At 37.3% G+C, this 15,651-nt stretch overlaps 1 protein-coding gene across 3 annotated transcripts; it reads right to left on the bottom strand.

Moving 5' to 3' along the window:
- Positions 1-13: 13 nt before the first annotated feature.
- On the bottom strand, positions 14-15,191 carry LOC110060880 (heterogeneous nuclear ribonucleoprotein A/B-like). Of its 3 annotated transcripts, none has more exons than XM_020767688.2 (13): positions 14,889-15,185; positions 14,563-14,603; positions 14,373-14,454; positions 13,548-13,593; positions 11,328-11,369; positions 10,635-10,667; positions 8,547-8,645; positions 8,048-8,096; positions 7,854-7,936; positions 7,440-7,536; positions 6,998-7,060; positions 6,375-6,653; positions 14-906 (listed from the first exon to the last, which is right to left on the bottom strand). In XM_020767688.2, exons 1-13 carry the CDS (start codon positions 14,969-14,971, stop codon positions 836-838), a joined length of 1,068 nt encoding a protein of 355 aa, XP_020623347.1. In that variant the 5' UTR covers positions 14,972-15,185; the 3' UTR covers positions 14-835. The 3 variants fall into 3 exon arrangements, with proteins under 3 accessions (XP_020623347.1, XP_020623348.1, XP_089127835.1); XM_020767689.2 differs by having other exon boundaries at positions 6,998-7,057; positions 14,889-15,184; XM_089271709.1 differs by lacking the exon at positions 14-906 and adding an exon at positions 2,316-2,430 and having other exon boundaries at positions 14,889-15,191.
- Positions 15,192-15,651: the final 460 nt, after the last annotated feature.

The raw sequence follows: 15,651 nt of genomic DNA, 5'->3' as shown, positions 1-15,651 counted from the left end.
TCAAACAGAAACATAAGCAATTCCACAAGTTTATTGTTCTTGAAGAACAGCAGGTGAACTCAAGTGCACTAAACTACAACCTAACAAAGAAATTTTATTCTGCAAAATGACAACAGAGTTCTCCCCTGTAGCAGCAGTAAATGAGAGCAGCTTTCTTAGCAGTGTTCAATCAATAGAACATCACTCTATCCACTAACAAGGGACGGGTGACTCGGTACACAAATGACCATCGATCCTAAACAGCCCCCTCTCCTTCTCAGTTCTTATTTGCTCAAGTCGTCACGCTACCCTTCATAGGAGAGGAAAAGCACTGCGTGACAGCTAACTCAAAATACTGTATGAAAGAATACTAAATCAGTCCTGTGAACTGCTGTTTTTAAAAGGAGAGAACTCAAACAATATACATGAATATAAATACTATACAAGATACGAACAAATATAGACAAGATTCTTCTAATACAATTCTGTGGCCCTTTTAGGGAAAAACTAGAACTACTGTTTACATTTTTTTTAACCTGGGGTTGAAGTAATGTGACCATGCAAATGTCAATACATCAGAGCTTTACGGCCCATAAAATATTGTTAATTGCAACACTTGCAAGACAGTGCAACCTTACGTAGATGAGTCCAAATGATTTTAAATGAATATGAACAAGTGGATAACAAACACGCACATCTCGTTTGACGGGTTCCTGAGCGTGTTGCTGTTAACGTGCTTCCTCACACTGTATGAATAAAAAATTGTTCCAATTCCATAAAATAATTCCTGTGTTACATCCACCAGTCCATTGAATGGATTGCGTGACTGATCACTTGTCACGCCACGTGTAATTTGCTAGCGGGCGTAAGGATGGAAGGCTGTTCTGGTGTATGACAATATTGGTCCAAAAGCACTTGGTCTCCCATCTGAAGTACAAAACAGAAACAATGAACTACGTCACAATGTGAACAGAAAATAGTCAGATATAGACAAAGGTTACTTTGCAATGCTTTGTTAGGATGTCACGCAACGAGTGTCGCGACGGAGAACAGGAAAGAGGCTTACAAACTTGACCACACCTGAAAACAGTTTACACAGCTCCACTAATGTACTTTCATAACGCTGCCAACTTAGATAATCAACTGGTCTAAAAATCAAAACTGCTAACTTAGATCAACTCAGAGAATTTTCAAATGCATGATATTTGAGAAGGTATAGCGTTACAGCTTGTCTTGTGCAGAAATATAAACTGGGAAGCAACACTACAGATATTAGCCGTTTAACAACGAAAGAATAACAAATAAAGATTTAGAATTGTCACCAGCACATGCAACCTTACAAAAACAGAAGTGATCACAAACAGAAGTGAACCTCAACATCAGACCAAAGCACGGTTACATTTTCCCAATTTTTTCTTTGGTGAACAAGTAAAATAAAACTGCTTCAGAATTTCCTCCACGATCTTAGTCAACAACGCTTAGGACACGTCTACACCAATTAATTTTAAAGGGATTGTAAAACATGCAGATGACTCCCTGTCATTTGATTTAAAACTTGTATGAAATATTGAATACAGAATTTCCTTGCTGATGATCTGCTCAAGGCTACCAGTAAAACAGCAGGGACTGGGATTATGAATTCCTTCAATTTGGGAACACTCCTGTTTAGAACATTACACTAGACATTATGGTTGACGAGTTACATTACGTTACAGAGTTGTATAATAATATTGGTTAAATTTACTTTACTTATTAACTTCTAGATGTCAGTGTTAATTGATTACAAGTGATCTGTCTCTTACACCTTTACACACATTATCATTTCCCTTTAACTTACAGTGCTTATTACTTTACATCGTAAAGAGCTGGCTAACTACAAACAACACAAGTCCTGACCATGTAATGAATTCAAATCCAGTTATCTTGCCCCACATCTACAGCCAACCTGACAACCCTGAGTGCATTACTGAGGTGTCTATTGACAGTGAACAGCTGCCACGCAATCTCTTCAAACTCTGTTTGTCCAACACTAAATTATTTGCTCAACTTTTTACTCTAAAGAAACGGCTTGTATTAAGGACACAGCATTGTTAGGCTGGCCATAGTTTAAGTTAAATAGAGTGCACATTTTATTTACCAGCGTGAATTTAAAAAGCTTTAGTTACAGAAATTAAGTTGCTTTGTCAACTGATTTAGATTTGACATGTGGTGATCTCAACTCAAGCTGTGGCATAGTGGGCGTGGCAGGGCTTACAGTGAGGTCTTGAATGGGTGGGTTGTAGAACAGCAGGTGGAGCTTGAAAGAGCTGCACTTTGGTACAGCAGACGCGCCTTACCTGGCACCCTTCTTTTAATATCATCGAAAAGTGCACAAGGAGGTGCCACCATTGTCATCTGTGTCCACGACACCACTTCCCTGCTGCGGGAAGGAGCCAATCAGATCACTTGCATCTGTCACGTGATGAAGGGTCAGCGATTTAGCAGAAAACGCTGCCCAAGCATTATTTGGCAACACTAACACAGTTTTATTCACTTTCAATACAACAAACTGGGGCCTTAATGCCAGTTTGGAAAGTATCACAATGGTAAAGCTGGTTATTGACAAATTATATCATACTCCCCACACTACATGACATCTAAACCAGGAAACATTTAACACTCATTATTTAAGAAATTACTTGGTGTGTCTTAAACTAGACTTTCATTACCTACTACAATACCACTTAAACTTATTCTTAAGGCTTGAATTACCTTCACTACAGAGCTCATATCATTCACTAGAAGTATACAGGTTAATGCAAGCTTCAAGCTTGCAAAGTCAATTAGCCCCATTACTGAATAAATTTTAAGTCAAACACTAAGAAAAAGCACCTAACAATGCCCAGAAAAGCTTAACAAAAAACACAAATGAAGTGGAAATTATTTCATTTCAGACACTCCAAAAGAAAAGCTCCCAAAGGGTTTCATTAACATTTTCAGTAGGAAGACAACTGGTTTTCCCAGGCAGGAAAAACTATTTGAACTGAACTTCTTAAAGAAAAATATATATCCTGCTAGATGGTCAAACCAGGAAGGAAAAATCCTCTCAGCCGGTCAATTTGCCCGGTGCCTGGCCCTTAATGAAACCCCTGAGCTCCAGAGTTGAAAAAGTTTCAATAAGCAAGCCAATAGTTTCGGTTCACAATTTATAGTTAACCATTAGAAGTTAAGCCTTTATAGTTCTGTTTAAAGTTTTTCACACCATTTAACACAGCTAAAATGCTACCAGCATTGATTCAAACTGAAAAACATCAATTTCAGCTACTGAACTGCTTCAGGTAAAATGCATGTGCATATACCCATTTATTGTTAAAAACAGTAGAGTAAGCTAGTGATATGATGTTACAGGTAACATAAACTAATGTAAAGAATTCTCATAAAACTGCCAGTTTACATTCACTTTGAAACTGTATCTAACTTACGAATAGGCACTGAAGGGAGAAAATGTTTCAACCTTGCATCAGTGATGCTTACTCAATGGTCTAATTTGCAGGGATTTTCCTTATTTTAATAATACTAATAATAACAATACGTCAAATAACTACAGTGCATTCAATTTACTTAATATACTGAATAAATTGGGAATGTATCAGAAATAACATGATTGTGACATAGAGAGTTGTGCTTCAGTGGATCCATAACTTGCGCATCTCTTTAATGCAGTGACATCTTTCTTCTTTGTCCTTATCCACCAATGAATTACTTGCAACACCCAACATACTACAGTATTAGGTGGACTGTTGTAGTTTCATGTCTCAGTTAGCTCATTTAATAACAATGCACAGAGGTGAAAATAATGCACTGATGATACTTAAGGGTTATGACACACCAGGGGCTGATTGCTTGATGAGCTCCTGGTTTTTTTGAATTGCACTAAACACCTTGAAAAGGAGTCTTATGATTGTGAATATTGAACATGTAAACGTGTGCATACTGAATAAAAGGGGCAGTGTTATTTATGCCTATTTGTTCAAGGTACTAATATAACACCATCAAACACAACAATGTATCATCACAACATTATATCCACTAGACTAAGTATCCAAACCACAGTGACTGCAAAAACGACAAAATAGAACTGCTATAACCATAACTAAAAACACTGAAACATGGGATGATGACAAAAATTATGGTGACTTTGAAGGTTTTTGAAAGGTTAAAACGTTTTAAACATAAATTCTCATCTGCAGCAGATCTTGTGTCCTTCAAGTCATTAAGAATTAAATATTTGTCAAGAAAATAATAAACTTTTCACAAAACATCTGCAAACACAACACAAAACTAAGAAAATATACACGAAGGAAATTTATCAACATTTTCCAAAAAACACAAATACAAAAGCTGTGCATAATTCAGCACAGAACGTCCTCTTGCCTTGCAAGACTTGTTATACATGAACACTCCCTTCTTCTCTTATCCTTCCAGTCCCAGTCAACATTGATCTTCATATCAACTTGCTGCTTAAATTGTTTTCCAATAATTTGTAATCAAATGCTGCCTACAATTCATGAAGTACAGAAACCAATTTGTATATTGACATCAAGGCATAAAGTAATGCCTGGATGATTCATCAAGTTCTCCCAATTGGCACCAAAAGCAATGTATTGGTGTCAGTAAGAAGAAGAAATTCGTTCATCAATGTGAGGACTGAGAAGGTAAAAAAATGAGGTAGTGTGTTGATGTTCAGACTATGTACACAACGAATGGATAGCATCATTTCTTAAACCACAACCAACACTGATTGCCTCTCCTGTTTGGTAATTACATCTGGTCTGTACACCTGCATAGATCTTATTGATACTGTTCTGGTGTACCTGAAATCTTGACTATTTTCAAATCAAACTTACAGTAACTGCATCATGTAGCACTTAACAAATTTTGGTTTTGCTGTTACATTAGCAACAGTATTATTTCTCTGTCAATGTAATGAAATAATGGAAGATAGGAATGTGGTTTCATTAAAATTCATAAACCTATTAAAAGAGCACATCCAAGATGATCATGACAATCATGCAAATTCTGTAAGAGCATTTCAAAATAAAAAAAATATGTATAACGGAAGAATGTTATGTTCATCTAAATATTTTCGTCACTGTAAATAACAGTAACAAAGCTTAATTTAATTAACAGAGAACAAAAATTTTGTTCCAAACGTGTAAATGAAGAAATTTTGAAATAACCAGACAAAACCAAAACTTGTGAATGCGATATGAATCCAGTGTTGATCAGTCAATCTCAATTCCAGCAAAACAAGACTGAAGAGTTGTCTTCTAGAGCAGTTTTCCAACAACTCAGTGCATCCCGTAAAAATAAAAAACCTAAAACAATCAAACCAAAGGCAACAAATTCTGACTTATAATTAGTGTGAAGTCAGAGAGGAATATTGTGAAAGCCCTTGTCAACATTATCACCCTTTAAGGAAATGAACCATGGACCACAGAATCTGATCTCAACAGAACTTTCAGATCTCTCAGCCATGTATATGCTTGACAAGCACTTTTACAAGCTATTGGAAGACTGCTCTAGGAATCACTGGTAATCTACCAAGCAAAGCTCTGACAAATAAAAAGTACTCCATCAAAATCACCGATCTAGCAAGCTAAAAAATATAATTGATGTTCTGTCATCGGACTATATCACCTACATATACAATGTACAACAATTCACAAAACGTTACTGATGAATATACATTAAATATTGTCCTGGACAACTCCTATTCACTTTCTAGAAAATATAACATTATGTGTGAAAATGTTAACATCTTTCAATATCATTCGTCTATATATTTTACAGCATTTGTGCTGTTTGTTGTTGTATACAATCATACAGTTGCACTTCTCTGGGAAATTTAAAGGTTGGAGACAAAACACAAAAACATTTTCTTAATGAACCTCTGCATTTTCTATGTGGGATACATATGTCTAAAATGATCAACAGAAAACACTTGGGTTGGTCCAAGCTAAATATGAAAATGTCATAGACAGCACTATTTTTGCCTAGAGTAGGCTGATCAACCTTAGTGATCAAAAATCCCAGAGACGTACAATTAAACCTCAAAAAAATATAATTTTCTTTTTTGTTTTTCTTTTAGTATAAATATGTGTAGAGTTGAAAGCAGTGATGGTACAGTTGCTGACACTTTGCTTAAAACGCTATTTTAAACCACATTCTTGCTAAATCAACTCCTTCACTGGAGTGTCAAAATAGTCAAATCAATAGTTCTGTGCCACTTGTCTTGTGATCCCTCTTTCAAATTTCCCAGTAAATTCAAACATAATATTATAATAAAGGAACTGCCACATTCTTTTGCCATCATTGTGCATTCAAAACCTCCTTACTCTGAACTGCCTGCATACCTGGATATCGGATATCTCTTGCTGCTCCATAAGGGTAATCATATCCCCCACCAGGGTACCCTGAAGCTGTGGCACCAAATGTTGCTGGGGAGTAGCTTGGATGGACTTGGAGACCAGCAGCATAAGAAGCTGGGTAGACAGCCGGGTCATAGGCTCCAGCTGTGCCAAATGCTGCACCATACAGTGCTGCCGCATACGTTGGGTTGTAGGCTGCTGCAGCTGCCGCCGCCGTGAGATTGAGCCCACCAACCCCTGCACCTGTACTGGTGCGAAAGGGACCTGAAAAATCAAAATTGGTATTCATGTCACTAAAGAGATAAACTTCAGTTCTAGAAACATGTAAAGACAGTTTTCAGTTAATATCTTGTCATCATTGGTATGCCTCTCTACTGATAGACAGTACTTAGCCAGGTTACCCTATTCAAGTTTGTTGCTACCCATCATGTTCATCTGGATACCTCTCTGAGTCAGGCACACAGAACGGGCAATTTAATCTACACAGTCTACAGCAAATCCAGGTATGGTACAAGGAGATGAAACAAAAATATCCTTCAACCACCATGATCTGAAATTTAATTTACTGTTCAAGGCCCCCACACAGAGGTAGAAAACTATTTTAATACCTCTGCTTAAACCAGTGGCAGCTCTTCCTCTTCCAGGTACAACTCCAAACGCTGTGGCTGCTGCTGAACAATTCAGTTTTAATTAGCACAGAAACCATGATGACTGAGCAATTTTAAGAACAACCAAACACCCCTAAAACTGCAGAGCAAGCACAAAATTAGGAAGGGCTAAATTGTATAAAATTTATGTGTACAGAACTCAACAAATGGCGGAAACTCAAAGCAAAGTGACCATGACGCTGGGATTTAATTTTATTTATTACATGACAAACTTGATTCTTTCAAGATTCCTTTGAAGTGTTGTAGGCGTAGTTAGTCCTCTAGTTCCATATTTCATTTCCTCTAATCTAAAGAGCTGCAGGTGATGAAATTAGTAGGAATTACAGTGTACTTGTGGGAAGTAATTTAAAGGAAACGTGTGAGAGCATTGTTCCAGGCTCACCAATAGTTGCAGGGATCATTCCTCTTCCAGCCACTGCAGCTCGCAGAGCAGCTTGCTGTTGTTGGACCTCCTTAGGAAGAGCTCTTTTAACTTCAACCTGAAAAAACATGAACAACAGTTCACCAAAGTTTTCGAAGCCAAACATCTCTTAAAGACAGTCTAAGGAACACAAGCCTAGAAGTAGAGCCCGAGTTTCAGTAGCAGCAGTTCTTATTTGTATGAATATACCAAGGCACTGAAGTTAACTTTCAATATTTGGAGTCAGGGAGATCAAACATTTCCATTTATTCAGAGCAGTACAGCAAACTATGTCCTAGCTTTAAGTTGATTTGGTACTCATTCATCACAACACTCAAGGCTGTGTGACACCAGCCATAAAAGACGTAGATGAAGGTGAATAACAACACCACTTACCTTATTACCATCAATATGATGGAATTGTTGCTCACAAATCTTGTCAACAGTATCCTCAGAATCAAAGGAAACAAAACAGAAGCCTAAAAGAAAAAAGAAAAAAACTTTACCTTGCAAGAACAAAAAAAAATATTTTTTTTTTATGTGAAAATTAAGAGGAAATGCTGGCCTGAAATGTGCTAATCATTTAGTACCTCTTCTCTTGTTCGTTGAGTGTTCAGTGACATATTCTGTGTCTCTCACCTGAAATCAAGGTACAAGAAAAATGTAATAAGCTATTCACAGAAACACTTTGCTATGGAGACAGAGTTTTTTAAAGTATACACCACAAAAGTGGCTCCTTCTCTAAAATAAAGCACAAATCTCTAAAGCAACAACCTCCCAAAAAATGGGCAGATCAGAGTAAGTAAATCTCTCTGTAGGATCACTGCACCCCAAAACTGAAGGCTCACTGTGACCTGGAGATGCAGTCACTTTTTAGTTATATGACTACATAAATAAAAGCCACATGAAAGTTGAATATATGTGACCCTTAGTGATATGGCGTGAATGAGATATAAACCCTGACCTGTGACCTAGTCTAAATGGTGAACTGGTTGCACGTCACTCCCTCTTCCTAATTCATTTCAAGCCAGTAATTATTCACACCTTAACAGATATTTGCCCATTTAGTTTCCTACAAGTAATCCTTACCGGTGCATACTTATCAAAAAAATAATCTCTAATCTGCTGGTCAGTAATTTCTGGTTTAAGACCTCCCACAAATATTTTCTTTACTCTCAAATGAGGTGGCTGAAATTAAAACAAAGAATAATTCATGTCTTTGTAAAAAAAAATGTTTTAATATAAAAAAGTCAGGTTCAAAGGATCAGCAGCATTTCAGCTCATGCAACACATCACACAATTTTAACACAATCAGTGATTTAGCTACAAAATAAGTCAATTGAAAAGTAAATTCACCCATAAGGTTAAATCTAAAGTATACAAATATTTATTAGTCTAGTAAGTTAGTCTAGTAGTTTCTTGTTTCTTGTTTTATTTTTGCCATTTATAAATATATATATAATAACACATCAATGGCATCAATGTATTTTATAGGCAAGGAAGACCATGGAAGCCAATAACGCTTATGTAAAGGAATGCATTAAATACCTACAGTATTGTGCAAAAGTAATGAGAGCGTAATTTGACAAAATTCATGAATTTCTCAGCTTTTCGACGAAAAATGGCGAAGTTTTGTTCACCTCAAAAGTTCGAAGAAAATTCAACGAATTTTCCCGCTGCCCATTGTTTTAGTCGACGCGAATTTTTGAGCAGTAATTCGTGTCTACCAATAATTTGGCCCAATTTTTCGAGCGGAAATTTGCTCTCCTTGAATTTTCCTTCGAACTTTCTAACAAAAATTTGCTCTGTTCGTTAAGTTTCCCATCGATTCCCAGTAGTAAGATGAATTAAGCCAGAGCAAAACAAGAATGTGCACAATAAAAACCTTAATATCATCGTGAGTGATAGTAATATCTCAAAGCCTTTTCTCGCAAACTTACCTTGCTTATGTCCAGAGAAAGCTGATATCACTTTGTTTGTTACAGTCTCAAAGCTCACAAGCTTAAATGGTCTGTTTGCCAACCTGTTTTCATTGAACAAGAAATGCTACTCTCGGTAGTACTCGCAGTGCAGCCATAATGAGCCCAGGCTCTGCGCAACCTTGCGATATTACTGTCGAAGGTTCGAAACTATTATCGAACTATTCAGGCCAGTCTCTTACAGCGGGAGTATGGTATAAGCTTAAATAAGAGCATCTCATTTCGGCTCAGTTCATGTAAGAATCCTTTTGTTCGTGGCAGCTGTGTCTCTCCCTTTCGCACTGGCCATCTGAATGTCTCTGCACTTTTCCTCGCCTAATCCCATTTCTTTGCACTTCCAACATGCTCAAGCGCGGTCATGCGTCTCCATCTCTTACTTATGAGGGTGAAATAAAGAGGGATTGTCGCGAATAATATACTATCCATCATGGCAGGCGGACAAGAATATGGCCATCATGATAGCAGCTGAGGGGACTGGGCACGTTGTGGGGCCGTATGGAGACCTGGCACTAGATAAACAACATGTCTGCTTGTCCATCAATCACTGAATTTGATGTCACTTTGAATGAATTTTGAGGTGAAGTAGGCCTTCAAAAAACCTTATTAAGAATTTCACTTTCGTCCAAGTTTACCCAGGCTAGCGGTCCAACTTTTGTACCTGCCTTGCTGACACAGTGACATGGCAAAGCTTAAGTTAGCGAGTTTGTGTCATTGAAAATGATCAAAGGATTCAAATTCTCTACGTTCTTCGCCATGAAAGACGGATTAACACATTAACATCAGCAAATTTTATAGAGGCGTAAAGCGTCAACGTGACCACGATCATTCACGAGAGAATGATACATTGATGGCTCGATACTGGTCAGCGCACTGCACTGCAATATTCCGCCCACTGCAAGTGGAATTATCCCTCTAATAAGGAATTTTCGGTCTGGTCTTGAAAATGCCATGAATTTTCATCCTTTGTTTTAAAAAATTAATGCTCAAGACATTGTGAAAAGACTCTCGAATTTCCGGGCAAATTTTCTTCAAAATTTTGCGGAGACAAAGAACGATATTCGCGCATTTCACTCTCATTAGTTTTGCACAATACTGTAAGTCTTCAAACACATTTTAATACTACACAGAGAAACTTTTGCAATGTAGCTTTATGACACTATAAACACTTTACATATTAATGTATTTCATACCAACATACCTTGTTTATAGGTGCTGCTGGCTTGGGATCAACCTGAAAAATGGCAAGTTTTACCTTCAAATGAAATTGGGACTTAATGCTTGATTGCATACATAGAATCAGTTCTGAATCAAAAGCGGCATTACGACCTTATAACATCAATGATTTAATTCAGAATTTTTTCTGTGTAGCTACACAAGCAAATGATTTGTCAATGACTTCATTAAGCATTAACAAATCTTGTGCAATAACTGACTGTGAAGAGGCAAGTATTTTCCTCCAAAACGTGTGTTGAAACTAGCTGTGAATACAAGTAATTTCTGATAGAATTTCACCTATCGCTATGCAAGTCTATACAGGTAATTTTAGCTGTCTTCTTTTTATAACAAATTGCTTTATAATCTAATGGTAACTTGTTTTCATATGGTGTATGGTTCTAGATTGCAGCAAATTCTATATTCTATAGATTCATGGAAGATTGCTTCCCTGCATGTTCATTAACTGAATGAAAAGTGGATAATATCTCCTCCAGGGCAGACCCAGTTGTTATTTTACTGTACTAACAGCTGTGGTAAACTCTGAGATATCCACACCGTGACTGTCATGGCAGAACAAACTATTAAAGCACAATTGGTTGAAAAATTACAATAAATAATATAATGAATCTTTATATCTCTATAACAAATCTGAAATGATCACTGGCATTCAACTTACAGTTTTACCATCTAGTAAATGAGGTCCCGAGTGTTGTAAGACCTAAAACCAAAAGAACATTTAAATTTATTAGGGTCATAATTATTAGGGTTGTCTTAGAAGAGCAGGCCAACAGAAAAGAGAAACACCAAATTGACAATCCCAGTCAGCTACATTGTAATCTGCTAGGCTGCGGGTCTGTCTGTCTTTAGGGAACAATGGTCTAGTCAGCCACCTACCATAACTGCAATAAAGCTACCTGCTTGAAAACTTTGTCAAAAAACTAGCAATGTACTATGAATGCTTCTAAATATAAACCAGGTTAATTAAATACCCTAGTCAGAAAAGCTGAGCTATATCTTTGAGTAGTGAGTCTAACCTACTCATCTCAACATATTGAACATTACATGCAAGACTCCATTAAACCATGACACTTTAATGCAAGACTAAACTTCTGCTGACTAACTTTGTGTCCGGCATATCAGTGCATGCCTAAAGTTTGATTGACAACATCTCGTCACCGCTAACAACAAATGACTTAACTGCAAATTTTGAAATACTACACATGTTTCATTCTAAGTATAATTTTGTTAACATAGCATAATTTACATTTTGCTAAATTTTCATGTTGTTTTTCCTCAAATAGAACTGAACCTGTGAACTGGTCAGGAGTTGTGGGGAAACAGTAAATAAAATTGAGTTGTTTTGGTTTGTAAGCAATATGGTCATGAGCACATTATTCTCGAATTGTTGAACCCACTTCCCTTTACTGTCAGTAACAACTAAACAAAAAGATCACCTTTTCAAAGCACCCTTCCTTGACTCAATACAAAAACCTGTTCAGACCTGTGAGTGAGTAACTTTGCTCAGAGTGGCTGATCATATACAAAAAGAACTTACATGACACCCAAACAAAATTTTATCTTTTACTGGCATACTACACATTAAATGCTTGATATTAATGCTATTTTAATTTTAATCCGAGACAAACTAAGACAATTAACCTAAACTTTTTAACTTCTCACGCACTCTGCATTTAATGTTCTAATTATGTGCAATCAGTATTGGACATAGTGCTTGCAATATAACAAATATATGAACGAAAAATTTAGCTGACCTAACATAAAGGGCTAACACAAAAACATAGATGAACATATTATCAAACATTCTGAATACAATAAAATTACCTCTGGGGTAACCTGTTAGCATGGTTATTTATATTATAAGTGACAATATTTTGGTCATTTGGTATTCAGGATTTCAGCAGAGCACTTTAATATCCTGAACTTCCTCATCATGCAATGTTGACCTGTACTTTCCATTTTATTTGAAACTTCACATTTTATTGTCTTCAGTAAAGATAGAACACTTCTTTTGTGATCATATCAAAACACTTTCTATATTTAATCTGGGCATGACAGCTATATAGACATCGAGTTCTGCTTCTTGTTATGCCCTGTGGCAATTTCCGCCCCCCAAAAAATCACCTGTTTTTGCCAGTAATTTATAGCCGGACAGCAACTTTGCTTGCAAAATGAAAGTTCACTAGCAACGTCACAAGACCTATTAAGTGCACTCCAAGAACACAGTCAGATAACCTCATATTTATTAATAAGTCAGTTTAGCTTGCTTTCGTTCTTGTCATGCAACCAATTATAGCACTTTGCACATTGAAAATGTTGAATATTTGTTTTCTTCTTCAATTTCAGACACTATCATGTTCGGTAGGCCAGGTTGCTTGAGATTATTGTTCACGATAATGAAAGGAAGAGATTAAATTCTCGGTAAATTCTGCTCCATCAATGCTACTGATATTCGTGGCTCAATATAGTGAATGAAGTAAAATTCCCTGATTGGCCAAGTTGTCACGGTTCTGCAACCAACAGTGACACAGATCACCAATTCATTGTCTTGAGAGAAACCCAATATATGTTGTGATATCTTGTCACAAGATTACTGGCCAGCGAGTACTTAATAATAGTGTCTTTATTTCAGGCACCCTTACTCTCGAAAATAACCTGCAAAAGGGTTGGTCTCGTATGTCTGGAGGTAAACCTGTACGCGTACGGCTTTCACTTATTCCTGAATAATGAGCTTAAGCCATTAGAGATACGGACACGAGCCTTTAACGCAACACTTCACTCATTATTATGCCCGCGCCATTGTTTGTCCAAAATTTTTAACATGAAAAGGTTTAAGCTCGCCCTTGCATTACGATAGAAGTACAACGACATCACCTACCTTGTTTGCTTCTGACGGATCCTTGAACTGTACAAATGCGAAGCCCCTGAAAAGAAACAAAACAAACAATAAATTATGTGAATAAGTTAGTGTCAATTTCAGGGACCTGCCTCACGCTAAACGCACAAGTAAAGAACTTAAGAGCACTAAAAGGTTCATGACAAAATAGAATTTTCTCTTGTTTAAACTAGAATATAAATTTTTTGATCGCTTTCCCAAAATATCGATCACAGCCTAGGCCGTCAAATATAAAAGTAGGATATTCATTCAGTCAAAACAGCGATCTGCGGCGCCAACTAGAGTTCTTGATCGTCTTTCGATCTTCGCGCACGCTAATGGCGTGCTTCTATGCATGCATGTGTTTATACTAGAAAATAACCGCGAAAAATGGCTCTCTACAGGGGGCTGTTTATAACGAGAATTAAGACACCAGTCGCCTTTTATAAGACTGTTCTTTTCACTTGAATTGTTTAAACCAAGACAAGAAACCCGTCTCGCTCAAGATCAATCGACTTCTCCTGTTATATCCGGGTCAATTGCTTTATTTTCACACGTCGGCTAAAATCTTAGCAGTCATTCTCCAAGGCGTTAAGAAAGTTAACAGAAAAACAAAAGAAAACGTGTGTTGGCACACGAAGCTGCGAAATCTAAAGCTGATTTCTCCATACATTATATATGTCAACTGAGAGACACCGAGCACGTGGGGCGACGACTACAAAAGAATACATTGTCGGGCTAAAAAATTACAAAACTAGTACTTCTCCATTTAATTCAGTTGAAGTCTCGCGACAACAGCATACACAAAGTATAAATGATTCTACAAACCTTGAGCGACCCGTTAAGGCATCCATCTTTATTTCAACGCCGATAACTTCACCAAAAGTTTTAAAATAATCCGTCAAAGTTTCTGAATTAGAAGAGAATTGTTAGCCGCAGGTCGTAAACAACTCACACACACCTGGTTCGCACAGACTTTCACAATTTATCAAATTTCAACCAAAAAACATCAAGTTACCTTTGGTAGTTTCATAGCTGAGTCCGCCCACGAAGAGCTTGCTGTGAAACAGAAACAATAAGAAAGGAAGTTGTGAGGAGATGGTAGACACGGTCGCGCCACGCATTCGAAACAAGTTCGAATAAAGAGTTGCGTGAAGCGTATAAACACACGTAGATATTCACAAAGGATTAAACATACACTAGCACTCAGCAGGCAAACTCAAGAATTAAGACCAGTTAAGTTCTTGGCCCTTTATGTGGTGCCCATAATAAATTACAAATTATTTTCGCGTATAATTTCGCGAATTTTGCGCGTTATATTGACAAACTCAGAAGTCACTTTACCCTTCATCGTCCTCTTTTGTCATTCTCTTCTTCGCCTCGGCCGTCTGGCTCGTGATACCATTGACAACTTTGTTGGTTGCCATCGCGCAAGGTTCCTGGAGCGTTACAAAGCTGATTTTTAACTTATAAACATCGCTTACAACTATAAATGTCCGCCATACCACGAACAACTCTCTTCAAAACTGAAAGCTCGAGGCGCCAAATGCTCCAAATTCCGGCTTCAATGAAGAGCATGCTGGGAAAACCCGCAAGTGATCACGTGCGGCTGAAAAGAACTCCTCTGATTGGCCAAGATAACTGGAACGTGTGCTCGGAGAAACCTGGGGAGGAAAATATCCGCCTGTGATTGGCTGCTTTGCGTCAGACACTTGTTGACTCTCAAGTTGACACTTGGATCGATATATATGCTCATTTTATTCAATTTCGATGTTTTCACTTTTGACTAATTTTGGCATGTTTACATCATCGGTGGAAAGCACGCGATCGTATGTACATCACGCATCATTGTGTTCATTAGAAAGTGCAAAGCAAACTCGTTCACAATAGCTTTCGCACCGTCTTTGCGTAGCGCTAAAACTCAACAGTTTCAATCGCCAACACAAATTCAGTGAAGGAGCAACATTTTCACTGGCTTTGTACTTTGAAGGGTGGGCATTTTGGAGTTTATATCCTTAGATATTAGAAGAATTGTAACAATTTACTAAGCTTGGCTGGGTTTGGTTTCGTGAGCTGATGCACACCTTTTTAAAGCGGAAGCAGACTC

The sequence above is a fragment of the Orbicella faveolata genome, unplaced genomic scaffold (assembly GCF_042242905.1).
Source record: "Orbicella faveolata isolate gen_17 unplaced genomic scaffold, um_ofav_v1 contig_34, whole genome shotgun sequence".
In the NCBI taxonomy this organism is placed as follows: Eukaryota; Metazoa; Cnidaria; class Anthozoa; order Scleractinia; family Merulinidae; genus Orbicella; species Orbicella faveolata.
The sequence above is the reverse complement of the archived record's forward strand: the minus strand, read 5'-3'. Positions and strand labels throughout refer to the sequence as shown.